The 14,893-nt window shown below is 38.1% G+C and overlaps 1 protein-coding gene across 2 annotated transcripts in view; it reads right to left on the minus strand.

Moving 5' to 3' along the window:
- Nucleotides 1-740: 740 nt before the first annotated feature.
- Nucleotides 741-14,893, minus strand: part of vps50 (VPS50 EARP/GARPII complex subunit) — a 112,379-nt gene continuing 98,226 nt past the window's right edge. For both annotated transcript variants that reach the window (XM_044335477.1, XM_044335478.1), the window contains 5 exons: nt 10,901-10,997; nt 9,876-10,034; nt 6,173-6,294; nt 2,657-2,846; nt 741-2,537 (listed from right to left, as the gene is read on the minus strand). In XM_044335477.1, the coding sequence (XP_044191412.1) occupies nt 2,418-2,537; nt 2,657-2,846; nt 6,173-6,294; nt 9,876-10,034; nt 10,901-10,997 (688 nt within the window). In that variant the 3' untranslated portion in view covers nt 741-2,417. The remainder of the gene's footprint in view (nt 2,538-2,656; nt 2,847-6,172; nt 6,295-9,875; nt 10,035-10,900; nt 10,998-14,893) is intronic.

A 14,893-nucleotide genomic window follows, 5' to 3' on the forward strand; every position in this document is an offset into this window, starting at 1 on the left:
GGGGGAGACCTGCATGATGCTGATAGTGGCAGCAACAACAGCAGCAGAGAATCAGATAGGGACATCAACATCATCTGATCCAGAACGCAGAGTGACCCGACCTCTGATCATCTGGCTGAACAGTATCCTCACTTCATCAAGAAAACATTTCAGGTGTTTTCCTGCTTTAATGCGATTTGCAAAGTGCTTTAAGAATCAATTAAGGAGACTTTAAAGAAGGTTAGCGGCAGTTGGATAAAAGCAAGCGTTTAAAATAAGATTTAACAAGTCTGGTTACCCTTTGTTTTAACATTACAGTGTCACTTCCAGCATCATCTCTCCAGGTTTCATTATGATTAAACCAGTGGTGTCTTTGATATCTACCCAACCAACACTTATTAACAGGAAAAACTAAGAATTAGAAGTATTGTATAATATTAAAAAAAGTGAGTTGTCAAAGTTATAATGAGTCCTTCACAGCTTTTTCAGTTTAGCCTGATCAGTATGAACCTCCTAAACAGGGAGGCTGACGGCTTGTAACCACACAGGAAGCCATATTAATTAGTCTGACAGCATCCTGCTCCTGGCTGAGTAAAGCATCATTAGAATGGACAGCGGCACTGCTGAAAGGTAACACTCATAAATTCTGATCAACAGCATCAACACCTCTACTGAAACTGCTGTAGCATGGATATTGTAAAGGTTGGATATGATTTATGGTAGGAGTAAAGATAAAGACAAAATTATTAAGACAACACATGTAGTTGGTTAGTGTGTTTATTATGTTAGAATCATTTTGGTTCAACCTACAATTCCAACACTGATTACTGATTTTCACTATAGTGCACTTGACCCTTAACATCATTTTGACAATGTTTAAATATTTGCATTTGCCTCAGTTGATAAGTTACACGATACCGAGAGGTGATAAATGATAGCACACTTCCAGTAATTATATAAAAACCCAAACAAGACACAAAGCAAGAAATAAATACAGACATTGCTCAAAACATTCACATTTACAGTATTCTTCTTGGAATAGTTGCACACAAAACATGAAGCAGTATCGAAAACTGTAACTTCATTTTTTTCCTTTTGACGTTAATCCAATCTGCCTGTCAGCAGAGTTAGTCAGGTTAAACTAATGGAGATGACTGGGGGAGGGGGGAAAGCTCTTGTAGTCGACACAGTTCAACTATTAACTCATGAGAAATCACATAATCAGTGCCTGACTGCACAAACCTGCAAAATTGATAAAAAATAAGCCAACGTTTCACTGTTCTACAAGAAGGCCTGAGACTGAATTCCAAGATAAGCACTTTTCACAAAGACTTACAAAAACTCACCCCAGGACAGCAAAAAATAATTTCCTCCTCAGATATGACAGATGAAAAACAAACAAATGCAGCTGGTGCAGGTACAATCTAAATAGCTAACTACAGCAATTTATATTATTTTCAGAATCATCATTATATTAGATTTATGTCATTCGTGGACAAAACAACAAAACAAAAACAAAGAAGCACAGAATCCAGTCAGGCTCAACAAATACCCTGAAGTGAAACAATAAACAGCAAATACATGGGTTGGAATAACATATAATAAATGATTAAAGTGAACAATAACCCAGATCTACTGTTTCTCCATCAAGAGAGCACATTCAATCATGTGACCAAGGCTTTACATTAGATAATAGATGCTTTTTAACTACTAAAAACTTCTCTTGGATCTGTAATTGGGACATTTTATCACAAAGCTTAACAACATGACGCTGCTATCAAATTTACTGTAGCAAATGTTCACTCATTATTATTATTATTTTTTATCTCAAGGTAAGAGTTGTATAAGCACATGATAAAAACAGATGGAATGCCAAACAGCCACATGGTCAAATGCACACTACACTGTTAGATGTATTTCTAGCAGTTTATCTGAAAACAAAAAAAAAAAACGAATTTCTGTTTCTTATGGGCACTGAAGAGGTTTATGATATTGTGGTTGCAGACAGTTTGCAGAAAAACTTTGTAAGCGGCATGTTTGTTACATGGAAATGTGAGGGCATGCATTATGGTACATCTATGAATGGAGTAACTGCAGCATGCTTGAGTGTGAAATAGAGTTTTAGTATTTACGTACATCATCGTGTCTTGAGGTGCATTCAACAAGTGGCAGTTTTTGACCATATGAGGACTGCAGATTAACCGTAAATTAGCATTAGGCTAACATTTGAGCTTTAAATCGTTGTATACAGTAACTACTACTACTGTATGTACTGTGTGCAGCTCATCGAACACACCTCAACTTCTGTATGTATTTTCTAAACTGAAAATGAAGACATTCTACGCTGAGCTCCACCTTGAGTGTAGCTATGGGAGTTCCTCTGTTGGAGTGTCCATCTCTGTGGGCTGGCTGAAACGTTTGGTGGTCTCTCCATTAGTCTATCTCTTGGGTCTGTCAATGTCATCAATGGCTGCCAGAAGTTTCTGGCGGGCCTTCTTGTTTATATGTGAACCCAGGCAAACGTTCACCAAGTTGGCCAGCTGCTTCATGGAGTACTCCTGCACAAAAAAGCAAAGAGTCAGTCAGAAAAACACACATGGTGATATTTAATATGAGGCTTTCAGAGAAATACAGATGTTCACATTTTGGAGGGAAAATATAACTTCATATTTAGTACCCTGTGATTCTTGATGAACTGCTCCATATCGTTCTCTGTCAGGTAATAAGCCTTGATGTAGGTCTCAACAAACTCCTTATCGGGGATTGGCCGCAGGTCGGTCAGCTTCTCCAGCTTCATCAGGAACTGCTGGAAGTCCAGCTGCATCAGGGCCCGGCCCTCATTGCTGCATTTCTTCACATTAGCGTAGCTGCAAAAGAGGACAGAACAGCAGAAGAGGAAAGAGGAGATAAGTATTTCCTTTCCTGAAGTATTTGAATTGTGTCATTTTTCATTTCTTGATGTATGAAACTTAACACAGGTGTTGGTCATATGTGTCTTACTGGAGGGGAATTTTTCACATTGTACATTTTCCACCCTCGAATACTCTTGACTCAGTTTGTGCTAGCCAGCCACACGTCGCAGTTCTCACATTGCCAGATGGTACTGTATACAGCTACCTAATATATCTAAATCGTTTAAATAGAAAAATGGTGCATTTAAATTGTGGACAGGCCAACAAGCCAGCTGCAGCTTGGACTGGTCTTGAAAAATCTGAAAGGACCATTCTGTATTGCATATCATCAGAACATTGGCTACATTGCTAACATGACAGCATAGTTTTAGTTGTTTTCAGTGCACAAGGTAGCCAGATGGTTTCAGAAAACGTCTGAGAATTCATTTAGCTTGCAGGACAACTTGTACTAAATATTGCACTAAATGTACTATTTGTATAGTGAGTAATCCCACAATCATTACATCTACATGTCACAACTTTGATTTAAGTCTATGATGTAGCAGAAGAACATGTTGTTATGATTTAGGGTGGGCTGGGAACACTGTGGAAATAAGTTACATTAACTTTTAGTGTCTTTATCCTGTGTAATGCTTCAATTATGTGTTTTGGTTTTCCTCTTTTCTTTTTGTCTTGTTTTGTGAATATTTGGACAAATGTGTCATGTGTATGTTGTTCATGACAGTATTATGCTGAATCATCCTTTAAACCATTAGTCATGTACCGCAGTGTTTATGTATTAAAAGGATATGTCTTTATGTGTGTATGCAAGAGTGTGCATGCCATATATATAAATCTTATATTCAATATCAAAGCAGGCTGGTCCACACAGCTGTCTGCCAGAGCACACATGTACTACAGTGTGTGTGTGTGTGTGTTCTGTGTTTTATGTGTTTGCCAGTGAGGGCTGTTGTCCACTGGCAGGTCAGTGTCTGTGACATCTACAGTACATTAGCACACCACACAGACAGGTACGCTCTCTGTAAACTCTCTCTGTCTCACACTTCAACATTCTCTTTCCCTTTCCTTTCTTCTCTTCCCATTTTTCTGCCTCACACCCTCTCTCTCTTTCGTCACCTCTCTCATCCTCTCTCTGTTTTGCTTGTCAGGCCTGCCAGAGTTTGGTGCTGAGTGTTTGAGCTTTGGATCAGAATGCTAACGGGGCCATTTCGGAGTCTCTAAAGGGAGACGAGTGCTGGACAGAGAAAATGAATAACAGACTGTGCGAGCTGGAGTACAAACAAACAAATTGGACCGCTCCGTCTTGATGTGCCAGAGGGTTGGGAGTGTGTGTGTGTTTATATGTGTGGAGGGAGTGTGCCGGGGGAACCAGGCAGACGGTACAGGACTGCCGCAGCAGCTTAAATTTGCCTTGCATTGCAATGGTAATGGGCCATTTGTTCATTGGAAAGGGTTCAAAAGTTCTCTTATGCAACATGAAGAAAAGTGCTTAGTAAATATGTAGAGAGGTAAACATGTTCCCTTTTCTCAGTGGGTGAGGGCGAACCTTTCCACCTATGCTTAATGTCCGATGTTCTCTCTCCTTAAAACCTTTGGTAAGCACTAAAGCACTTAAGCATTTGTTTTTAACCTAAACCATTTTCTGTGTCTGCCATTACAGAACCGCCAACACGTTCACTGTTACCTGTATAAATTAGCAGCCCAGGTTCACTTTCTTGTTCCCAATAAAACGTGTGCAACCTCATAATTGTCAGCTGTTGGCGTCTCACTTCGTCATCATACAGCCGGTCAGACTCGGTGCTGCTGCACTCCCAGTCTGTCTGATGAGAGGCGTTTATCACACCTCCGATCTAAAAGCCTACTTCACACGTACACTCAACACACCGACTCAGAGTAAAAAGAGACATGAGATGCAGGTACTGAGAAAACACACTCTGTCACCTATCGCAGCCCATATCTCTCACTTACAAAGGAGGACGTGGTGAAATTCCATTACAAGGGATGTGTCAAGAGCGTTTTACGTGCGAGTGGCCTGTGTCATGCAATCCTCTGATAGGCCCTTGGCGAAGCTGAAAAGATGTGACGGGCACAAAGGGTTGCTAGCATGAAGAGGAAATGGTAAGAATTAAGAGGTGGTTTTCTCCAAAGGAACTTGGCAACAGAACGAGTCGTCTCCAGGTTTCTTATGTAATGTAGGTAATTCCCCTTTGGTGCTTCATGGTGCTTGACAACATGCTTTGGAAAGAAATTTTCTAATTTATGTCATGCAGATGTTAAAACTGAGGAATAAACATAGAGAGGAAAAAAAACAACATTTTATCTTTATTCAGTATCTCCATAGGCTTTCTTGAGGAGACACCATGGACCTTTTCCAGCAACAAAAGCTGTCAAAACAAGACGTGACACTTCAACTTCCAAACCCTCCATGGCTTTTAAGATATAAAGCCACTGCTCTGCAGGTCTGCAATGTACTTAGTGTCACAGCTGGGTTACACTGCTGTATAGAATAATCCATAATGATGAGATGTGGATGGAGGAATCTTAGTACTTGCAGATTTCTTTCCTCCCTTCCACAGTTCAACATCAAGAACCTGACTGCTGATTGAGGCGTACTGACAAACTATCAATAATAGCGATATTCAATGATTTGAAGATGCAGATTTTCTTTTTTACAATTCTATATTTATGAATAAATGCATTTCATAAGGTAGGAACTACTATCCAGTCCATTATTTCTACATGACGACACAGTTAAAAAGAATATTTGAGCAGAATTATAGTGAACGTGCATTTGTACCAAGGATGTTTACAGTATATTTTGACCTTCAGAGCTCTTACTGCTTAAAATTCAATTTGTTTGGGTGGATAACAACTCCAACTCAAACTTGGATACGCACATATTTATGCAGACATAAAGAGATGGATGTTACTTGCATAGGGAAGAGTAGCGTGACTAAATGAATCAAGGGCAACCTGCAGTCTAGACTCTCTTACTCTTCAAGTGCTCTTAGCCACAGTAAATAGAAAATCCAAGAAAGTGTACAGACAAGTCCATCATGCTTAGCTTAAGTTTCAAGAACGGAAATCAGATTTGTCTCGTCTCCTGCTGCCACTAAAATGTATTAAAATCTGGGAATGGCTAATTTGAACGCACATCAAGACCCTCTTCCTGCCAAAAGCTATTTTTCGACTGAAATTTTGAAAATAATTAATAGTGACAACAAGTCCATAACTTAGTCAAAAAGACGACAGGCTGCACAGTTGTTTTATGACTTTCTTACCCCTCGACAAGAGTCCTGTTGGCCAAGCGAATGCAGTGCTCCCACAGCACGTTAGACACAGGCAGCGGGATTCGCACATGTCTGGAAACATCACCCAGTCGCTTGTTAAACTGCTCGAACTCCTGTGAAGGTGGAAGAGAAAACAAAGACAAGGGCAATAAAAAGTTAACTAGAGTACAATCAATGTACCAGCTGATGCTTAAGTGTTCTCAGAGAGGATGGTGGGATCTCTATTCAGTATGCTTCAAATTATGTTATTATAAAGACATGTTAACAATAATGAAAGGTAAAAACTGGCTATAAGCTTGTGTAAGGTCTATTTAACAAACATAAACCTACATCCAATATAAGTCACTTATATAGAGACAACTGCAGCCAAAAAAGGGAAAAATACAGCTATGGTTTGGTTTGGTTTCCTGACTGAAAGACATAAACAAAGACAAAGTCTTTATGAGCAACAATATATTTCCTCTGACTCCTTCACAGCTCCCCTGTGTTCCTGGATGACGCCCAACACCAGCTTCCCAAATCTTAACTTGGAGAAGCTGAGCAGTGTTATACAACTACCTCACGCTGTGAATTGCACAATGTAATTATTTACAGTCTGTGAAGATTAAACTGAATAAGGGGCTTGTATCAAACTCTTTTTGTAAATACTTTGGTCATTACATACTGTGCATACTGCACATATTGGTATGATTAAAACAGATGAATTAAGGCTAAATTATTTTTTCCCCTGGAGGAAGCAGCTTACAGTGTGTCAGTGTGATATTTTACTCTACTTTTAATAAGCTAGTTTAACGATATAGCAGTCTGGAGTGATGGACACATAAAATCCTGATGCACAGTAACAGACGGGAGGCAGGAAATATGAATCCACCAAGCAGCAAATCATGCATTAAACACTCATCATTTGTGCGGTGCTGAATATTGTATTCAAGTTTGAAACCATCTCTACTGGAAACATTTATACACTTTTTGACATGCATGCAAGCTCTTACAGCATATTCATCATCTGCAAATCCGTTTGGGCCATTTTTAAGTTATGACTCCTCATACATATTTTAGGTGACTTTTGACACCTGTGGTAACATCTCGGCATTGCAGATATCCCATCATTCCTTGACGTCAAAAATCAGTTTTAAAAAACAGGACACGAGTCATGAGGGTGTTGTTACAGCTTGTGTCTAAATGTAAGAAAAATAGGAAATATCCCACAGGAAGATTCACTTGTTAAAAAAAAAAGAAAAGAAAGAAACGACTTCCCCTGAAAAATCTAGAGGGTTTTAGAGAAGGAAAAAGCCATTACAACTTTGCACAGATGAGAGTTACAGCTATGCCAAACACGTGTTGTACTCACTGCTGTTGCTGTTAAATTATGGATGAAATTATGCAATTATGATATTATGTCGCTGTTTATAAGAGAAATAAATTGCAGCATGTAAGGACAGTGAAGACATGTGATGGATTTGTTCCAAGTGTGTGCTCTCCAGTTTTAACAGACGTATGTCTGATGACTTTAATTCAAATTGCATCTGAATATAAGTCATTCACAACTTCCATTAATTTTGCACCCAGGAATGAAATGTTATCCATTCATAAACAGTCCCACAATAGTTTCTGACTTAAGCATTTTGTCGATGAAGTCATTCCGAGGCTCCAGCATTTCCTTGCCACTTTATATGCAAATCATTGCCATTGTTGAATGCAAGTGATCAACCTGAATTCATGAATAAAATATTGTCCAGAGTGCATGACAATAAAAAAAAAAGTGTAGCACACTCTTTTCAAATCAATGCATATAACATAATCCATATGCATTATGTGTGTATGACAAGTTGTCAGAGCAAGCTATTAGCACCTGATGGAGGAAAGTACATGCTAGTTAGAATATGCACCATGTCAGTCCATCAACAGGACCATTTTGACACAGCCAGGCATTTAAACCAGGCCAGTGAATCAGAGATTTGTCCCTCAGGCCATTTCGCTCATAAGCTAAATTAGCAAGGCTTAACTGCAGAGCTGCCAAAGCCAGACAAAGATCTATGAGCCATTCAGGAATTCAAGAGGTGAGTTTGAGTTCCTTTTTCATAAACCGATATATTTTTGCTTTGACTGGATGTCTGTATATTTAGTTACATATTTATTTAGTGGAATTTCAATAGCATCTGTAATTTAACACGTGATTTCATTAATGGCTACTAAAGACGTGCTGATGCATACTGTATATGGTGATTTGTATTGGCTTGGTCTGTTCATGATCTCCCCTCTGCAGCGAGCAATTCAGACCTTTCTGTCTCAAGAGTGTCAGAGGCGACAAAACTAGTGCCACGTGTCGTGCCCCTCCATGCAAAATGCATGATGGGATAAAAGGCCAGCATGCATAAAAACACACACATTAAGTGGAAAACTTCCAATTCCAAAAAATACTTCTGGGGCCTGCAAGCTCAAATGTCTTTAACAAAGCTGAAAACTTCAGGAGAGATCTGCATTCAACTCTCAACAGCTCACACATGTTCTAAATTATTCACCCTGTCCCAAATAATTAATATTAGAGGTCCCCAAATGAATTTAAACAACAAGAAACTTCAGAGCTTTAGAATTTAAGTGGAATGAGGAGTGATAGTTTATGTAAATGACACAGATGTTAAAAGTATAACCCAGATTGTATTTCATAAGTGCAACAAAATGTGAGGAAAATCCCCGCTAGATAGAAAAAAAATCTATTACAGCTGCCTTTTCTGTGTTCTACTTTTGCATATTGTGGATATTGCATGACACCAGCAGGACGCAGTAGACAATTAACTGTCTGGGATAAAGAATAAACACTGGGACAATTCAGAAGTCCTCCAAAATGCAAAATATACTGAAACAGAAACAAGGATTTAAATATTGATACTAGTAGTCTTGGAATCATCATTTATATTCAACTGACAAAGAGTCTCACTGGCATAAATGATGCAACAAGCTTAATGGAAATATGTTTGCATATTATCTCTATAAAATGTGAGCAAAAGCTGCAGCAGTGATGTCTCCATCCTTGACTCTGAACACAGGATTAAGTAGCACAAATTAGGAAAAAAAACATTCAGTATTGTGGCTAATTTACATTGGTCTCTGAAAACTTTATCACACGAGACAAACTTTGTCTTTGCTTGTTATGACAAATACATATAAAATTATACCGAGTGTTTAAGTGTCTTTTAGCTCACTGTTTTGGTTTCACCACTCTTGTTTTCAGCCACAACAGGCAGCTGTTTTCAGTGAAAAGGCTTTGATAAATCTACTGTATACTACCTGCCCACATAACAGATAACAGACAAAGTTAGCAACTAGCTGGTGAACATTGTAGAGCATTTAGAAGCTAAACAGCCAGATATTTCCCTCGTTGAGTTGGTGGAGACCAAAAAAGAGGTACAAAGAGACTGAATATTGAACTTATTGTTGAATGGCCAAAAACAAAACTTCAACTGAATGCTAATGTTACAAGGTGATACATATGTCAATAATACTGTATGTTTACAGCTTGTTTTGCTGTGCCTATATCAATTAATGCTTCTTTAATATTTCAATTTGCATCATTTTAAGATCCAAAATGCTTGTGTCAATTCATTGTAATGCTTATTCATAAACCACTCATTAACCAACAATACATCACATCACACGTTACGTCAACACTCACCTACACACTTATGCAACATACCTTTAACAGGACGTCCACATATACATTGTGCTGTGACATTATCTCCCTAATGTCCCATTTAACTCCAGCCATCATGAGCAACATTTGTTCGTAGTCAATGGCCTTGGCTGCCACAATCCAGTATATTGGTTTCCGCAGTTCACTGGCTGTAGACACCGTCTGAGTGTAGGAGGGGAGAATAGATGTATATACATTATGTTCAACATGTTTCTGAACGTTACTTGAGCAGTAAATTGCGATGAGCCAGACATAAAGTCAAGGTCTCTTCTGAGATGAATACGCTGGGCAGGCAACATGATGTCATCCGTTGCACAATATAAAATTGCAATAACATTTCCAAGAGTGAAATCATAGGACATGACATTCATTTGATGTTTGGGGAAAACAGACCTGCGTATGTGTACCTGAACATTTCAAAATGTCAAGTGGACAATAATAGAAAAGCCTGGAAAAGAGTGGCCTGCTTGGTTATGAGTGACAGACAATTTTCTCCTTTGTTGATCGGGAACAGGACTCAATGCTGGGTAGCAGATACATAGTCATTTGTCTCTAAGAAGAAATCGGCTTTTAAAGAAAACCAAAAGCCAGAACGATGGCTACAAATAAAGGAGTGAATGCCACTGGAATATTTTTTTATAGGGAGCACATCAAAGACACTGTCAATATGTCACACAGTATTTTAGTTAGAAGATGTGTGTCGCTTTATAATTGATCTGAACCTCAGAAGTAGGCTCATGACAAGCTTGCAGAGAAATCACCTCATTCATATCGACTGGTAATTCTATTTGTTGTAATGGGTTTTTTCAAATAACTAAAAGACTAACACAGGTGGTGGTTATGGATCAATTGTTAACAGTGATTCTTACAAAAAATCTTGACACTGTTTGTTAAGAGCTGCTGTATGATTAAAATAAATCATAATGACAGGCTTGGTACCACTGTAATTAGATGTTTGGTACAATCCTACGTGTAGCTGACAACATCTTTAACAGTTACTGTAATCATGAGTATTACGCATACAATACCTGGGAATAAAACTGTTGCAGGAAGGGCTTCTTGGCTGCAGGCATCATTGTGTCCAGGTGGGATTGAAGGGACTCAAACTGTTCGGCCAAAAACACACTGCAAAAAGATTAAGACACTCATTTAATTCACAGTAGTAGCTTGATATGGTCTGCAAAATGTTTTGATGTGGCACATAATAAAATCATCATTGCTACACTATGTCTTGTTTTTCGATTACTTAACAGTGACACATCTATTTACAAGAGCTGATATTAGTTTTGATTGAATTTTTGATTTAATTATTTTGCTCAGTGCAATAACAGTGAAAAACACAAGAAGTGATATTAAATAAATTAAGCAGACACAACAGAGAGTACACACAAAAATAAATTTAAAAATGATTTATTTATTTATTTTCTCTAAATGATTGATTCTGGTTTGATGACCTGAATTGCAGTGACTGAAAATCAAAGACTGTAGTTGGGCTTGTTTAATGAGTTTTTCTTGTCTGCCACATCAGCAAAGTGTTTGGAAGAAAAAGTAAAGTCTTTGGATGCTCAGGTTTTTCAGATTTAGATCTGTTAATTTGAAAATATAAATAGATAAGAAATGTTTATCTGTACAATCTGGACACATTTCTCTACAGATGTTACAAATAGTTACTTTAATTAATGCTCCTTTGTACCCTCTGAGCATATTCTGTAAATTGTGATAGCTGCCGCAATCTAATATCTCTCCTGTGATCATTACAGATTAAACTCCAACGTTGTCACGGCATATTATGTTGTCACAATTATCCTCCGGTCCCTTTACTCTGTGGTCATTTTGCACCTGCCGAAAACTATTTCTGATTCCCAAAATGTTTAAGTCTCACCTCACAAGGCAAAGTATTATTTATGTCCAACATATCAGGCAGCAGTTTTTACAATGAATGGATTTCAATTATCCTTAAAAAATACTGAGGCCAAGTGAAGCAGCAGAGAAAGAAATGCAGGACAAAAAAAAAATCAATGCAAGACAGAACTAATACTCCCATACCACTGTGAATCCAGCTCTGACTAAATAAAGACCTTTTGACTCAGACTGATCGATGAAGTGTTAGCGTACACTAAATAAAAACTGTGGGAACACGTTTGAGTGGACTGGGATGGGTTGTACCAACTGGTCTTCACTAAGCCTGGTCCAAAGTTGGTCTTTGTTAAGACCAGTCTTTAGAATGAACTTTTCATCGGTTGCACCAACCAAAATTAAGTTCAGTCTTAACTAAGCCCGGTCTTAGCGATGCATGTCCATGTGAATGCCCACGCGACTATGGCTATTGCCTTGCAGTGTGCGTTGCTAGGACACATTGTTAATAATCCCCTGCGTCTTGCTAATTTGTAGCTAATCATTTCTTATTTGTGGCAATGTTATGGAGGATCAAAGAAAAATAAAAGGTAGTTTCATTGACTCTTTCATATTAAATTAACATGAGGCAATGGTTTAAAAGACAAAAAACGAATGGATCAAAGTCCTAAAATTGGTGCTATCCATGGTGCTGAAACATTGATCAGGACAGATCACTGCACAAAGCAGAGCTGACCAAGATATGTGCCAATTTTAGGACTTCAATCCATTCACTTTTTTTGTTTATTTGTAACTTTCTTTTTCATTTGATTAAATGACCTTTAGTTTTAAAATTTTGTTTAGCTTTACCCTGTATTTTCCAAGTTACACAGCACATCTAAATGTTTACACATTTGTTCAATTATTCAGCATAAATTTGCAAACAAATTTTAGGCATGAAATGAATAATTCAGAATAAAGACAGCATAAAGACAATTATTGAAGTTTAAGTGGGAATAATGTAAGAAATTATAGTTTCTGTGCTAATTATAGCTAATTATAGTTTTTGTGCAAGGTAAATTTTTTTGTTAGCAGCTGCAATGTGGGTGACAACCCTGCGTTGTTTGTATTAACAGTGTAATGCAGTAACTTTAAAAGGGCAAATGGTCGCGGATCGAAACGAGGCTTCATACTAAAATATGACCCATTATACTTAAACAGAAGGAATTAGAAGTAAAGGCCTGCCTCTAATACAAGCCTGCTTCAAATAAAGGCCTGGTACCTTCTGCGGTGGAGGTAAATAAAGGCCCAGTCACTATCTGAGGAAATACAGTATGATTGTAAAGGCCATAGGACCTTTTTAAAATATATATTTTGTTATTTCACTGACCCCTTGCAATTACAACATGGACCACTAGGGGCCCGCACACCCCTGATTAAGAAACAATGCACATTTTTATACAACATTGTGAATGCCTTCCAGGAAAAATGTATGGCATTATCCCCACAATCAAACTATTATTGCATCTTGCCTCTCTCTATTATAGTCGGCTCTTCAGAACAGCTATTAAGACTTTTGCCTTTGTTGGACAACATGCTCTATGAACTAGCTCTTTTAAAGCATAGCCTGGCCCCAAGACTAAGCCCCATGAGTGGCCTCTACATGCTGTACGTGAACCCAATTTGACCAAAATGGTTTGGACTGATTCAGCAACTAACAATGTTATATAGTACACTCCTTCCATTGGAGCTGAAAGCTACCCTGTCCCTTTGAACCTCTATCGTCCTGCTCCTTAATCAGCTGATAAACAATCTGGGTCCAGCTGAAACCAACTGGGAATAGAATTTACAGCACAGTAAGTTGGCAGCATGTTTAGGGTTTTTGCACAAGGATCAGCTGATGAATGGATACTAAAACTATGACAGCAGAGATTTAAGTGTATTTATAAAACACATCCCATTCAGATTTTGCAGTATAACGGCAACAATCAGAAATCTAGAGATTAAAAAAATCCAATAATCATATATTGGCCAAAAGTTGTTTCTTGTACATTTTTGATAATACTCCCTTTAATTCGTCTTTAAAAGAAATGTGACCACAATATACAATGAGCAGAACATTTTATACTTGGTGGGGACGGACCACCAGTTGTCTCTGTTTTCACTTTCTATCTACCACAAACTTTTTCTGAGCTGTTGACACAAGAAGACAACTTTTCAATTATGACGATTGATGTCTTTTTGCAGCACAAAATTTTGGATGCATGTGGATGTAACAGCCAAGTGATCATTTTTCTAAAATAATCTGCTCCTTTTAAAAAGGTTGTTTTTCAGTATCCAAACCTGGATACGCTTTAGATTTGGAGTGTGCTATTTGCAAATCAATCACTGCATGATTGATTTTTCCCATAATTACTGTAGATACGCTATAATTTAGATATTTCAGTTCAAGAATTTGCTACATTTATGGTCAATAAACAGACCATTTGTAATGATGCTGTACTGCAGTGGATGCTGGGAACCTTAATAGAAATCCTTATATTGAAAGCAAGCATTAATCTGTGCTGTGTGATTAACACTAAATCTGAAAGCACAAATAAACCACATTAGTTCTTTTCACAGAGCTCAGAGAATCACATTACGGTTAGCTCGAACAGCTAGTGTTTACCTCTGCAACGTGGTGTGGTGTGAAAAGAAGCACACCCTGCAGTTCACACTTATCTGATCACGCTTGTTTAAATTTGACACCACTGAACAGCTAGAAGGGCAAACAACAGCCAGAGTGTCACTTCACAGCACTCATATCTTTGAGTTGTGCTCAGAGGTCTCTAATGCTAAGGTTTGTCCACTTCAGTGAACAACTCTGAGCAGCTCTTTTGTGAAGACAATGTTTAAAATTGCATATGCTGAAGATGTCAGAGGTGATCACAGTACACACTAAGGTTAGCTGGTACTGTGCCTTTTCTAATAGCACCTTTTTAGACAGAAAGAAATGTTTCATGCAGGCCTGCCCAGAAAAAGTCTGTCTCCTTTCTCATCAAGAGACTAATTTCCTTTCAAACTTTACCAAAGACACATCACCTCAGTACTTCAGCTCTTTTGCTTTCATTATTCTTCTGAGCTTGTTGCCTGCTTCCGATACTTGAAAAACTTTGTGAGAGTGTAAGCCTATTCAGCATTTGTTTTTT

This window comes from Thunnus albacares, chromosome 19, assembly GCF_914725855.1.
Source record: "Thunnus albacares chromosome 19, fThuAlb1.1, whole genome shotgun sequence".
Classification (NCBI taxonomy): Eukaryota; Metazoa; Chordata; class Actinopteri; order Scombriformes; family Scombridae; genus Thunnus; species Thunnus albacares.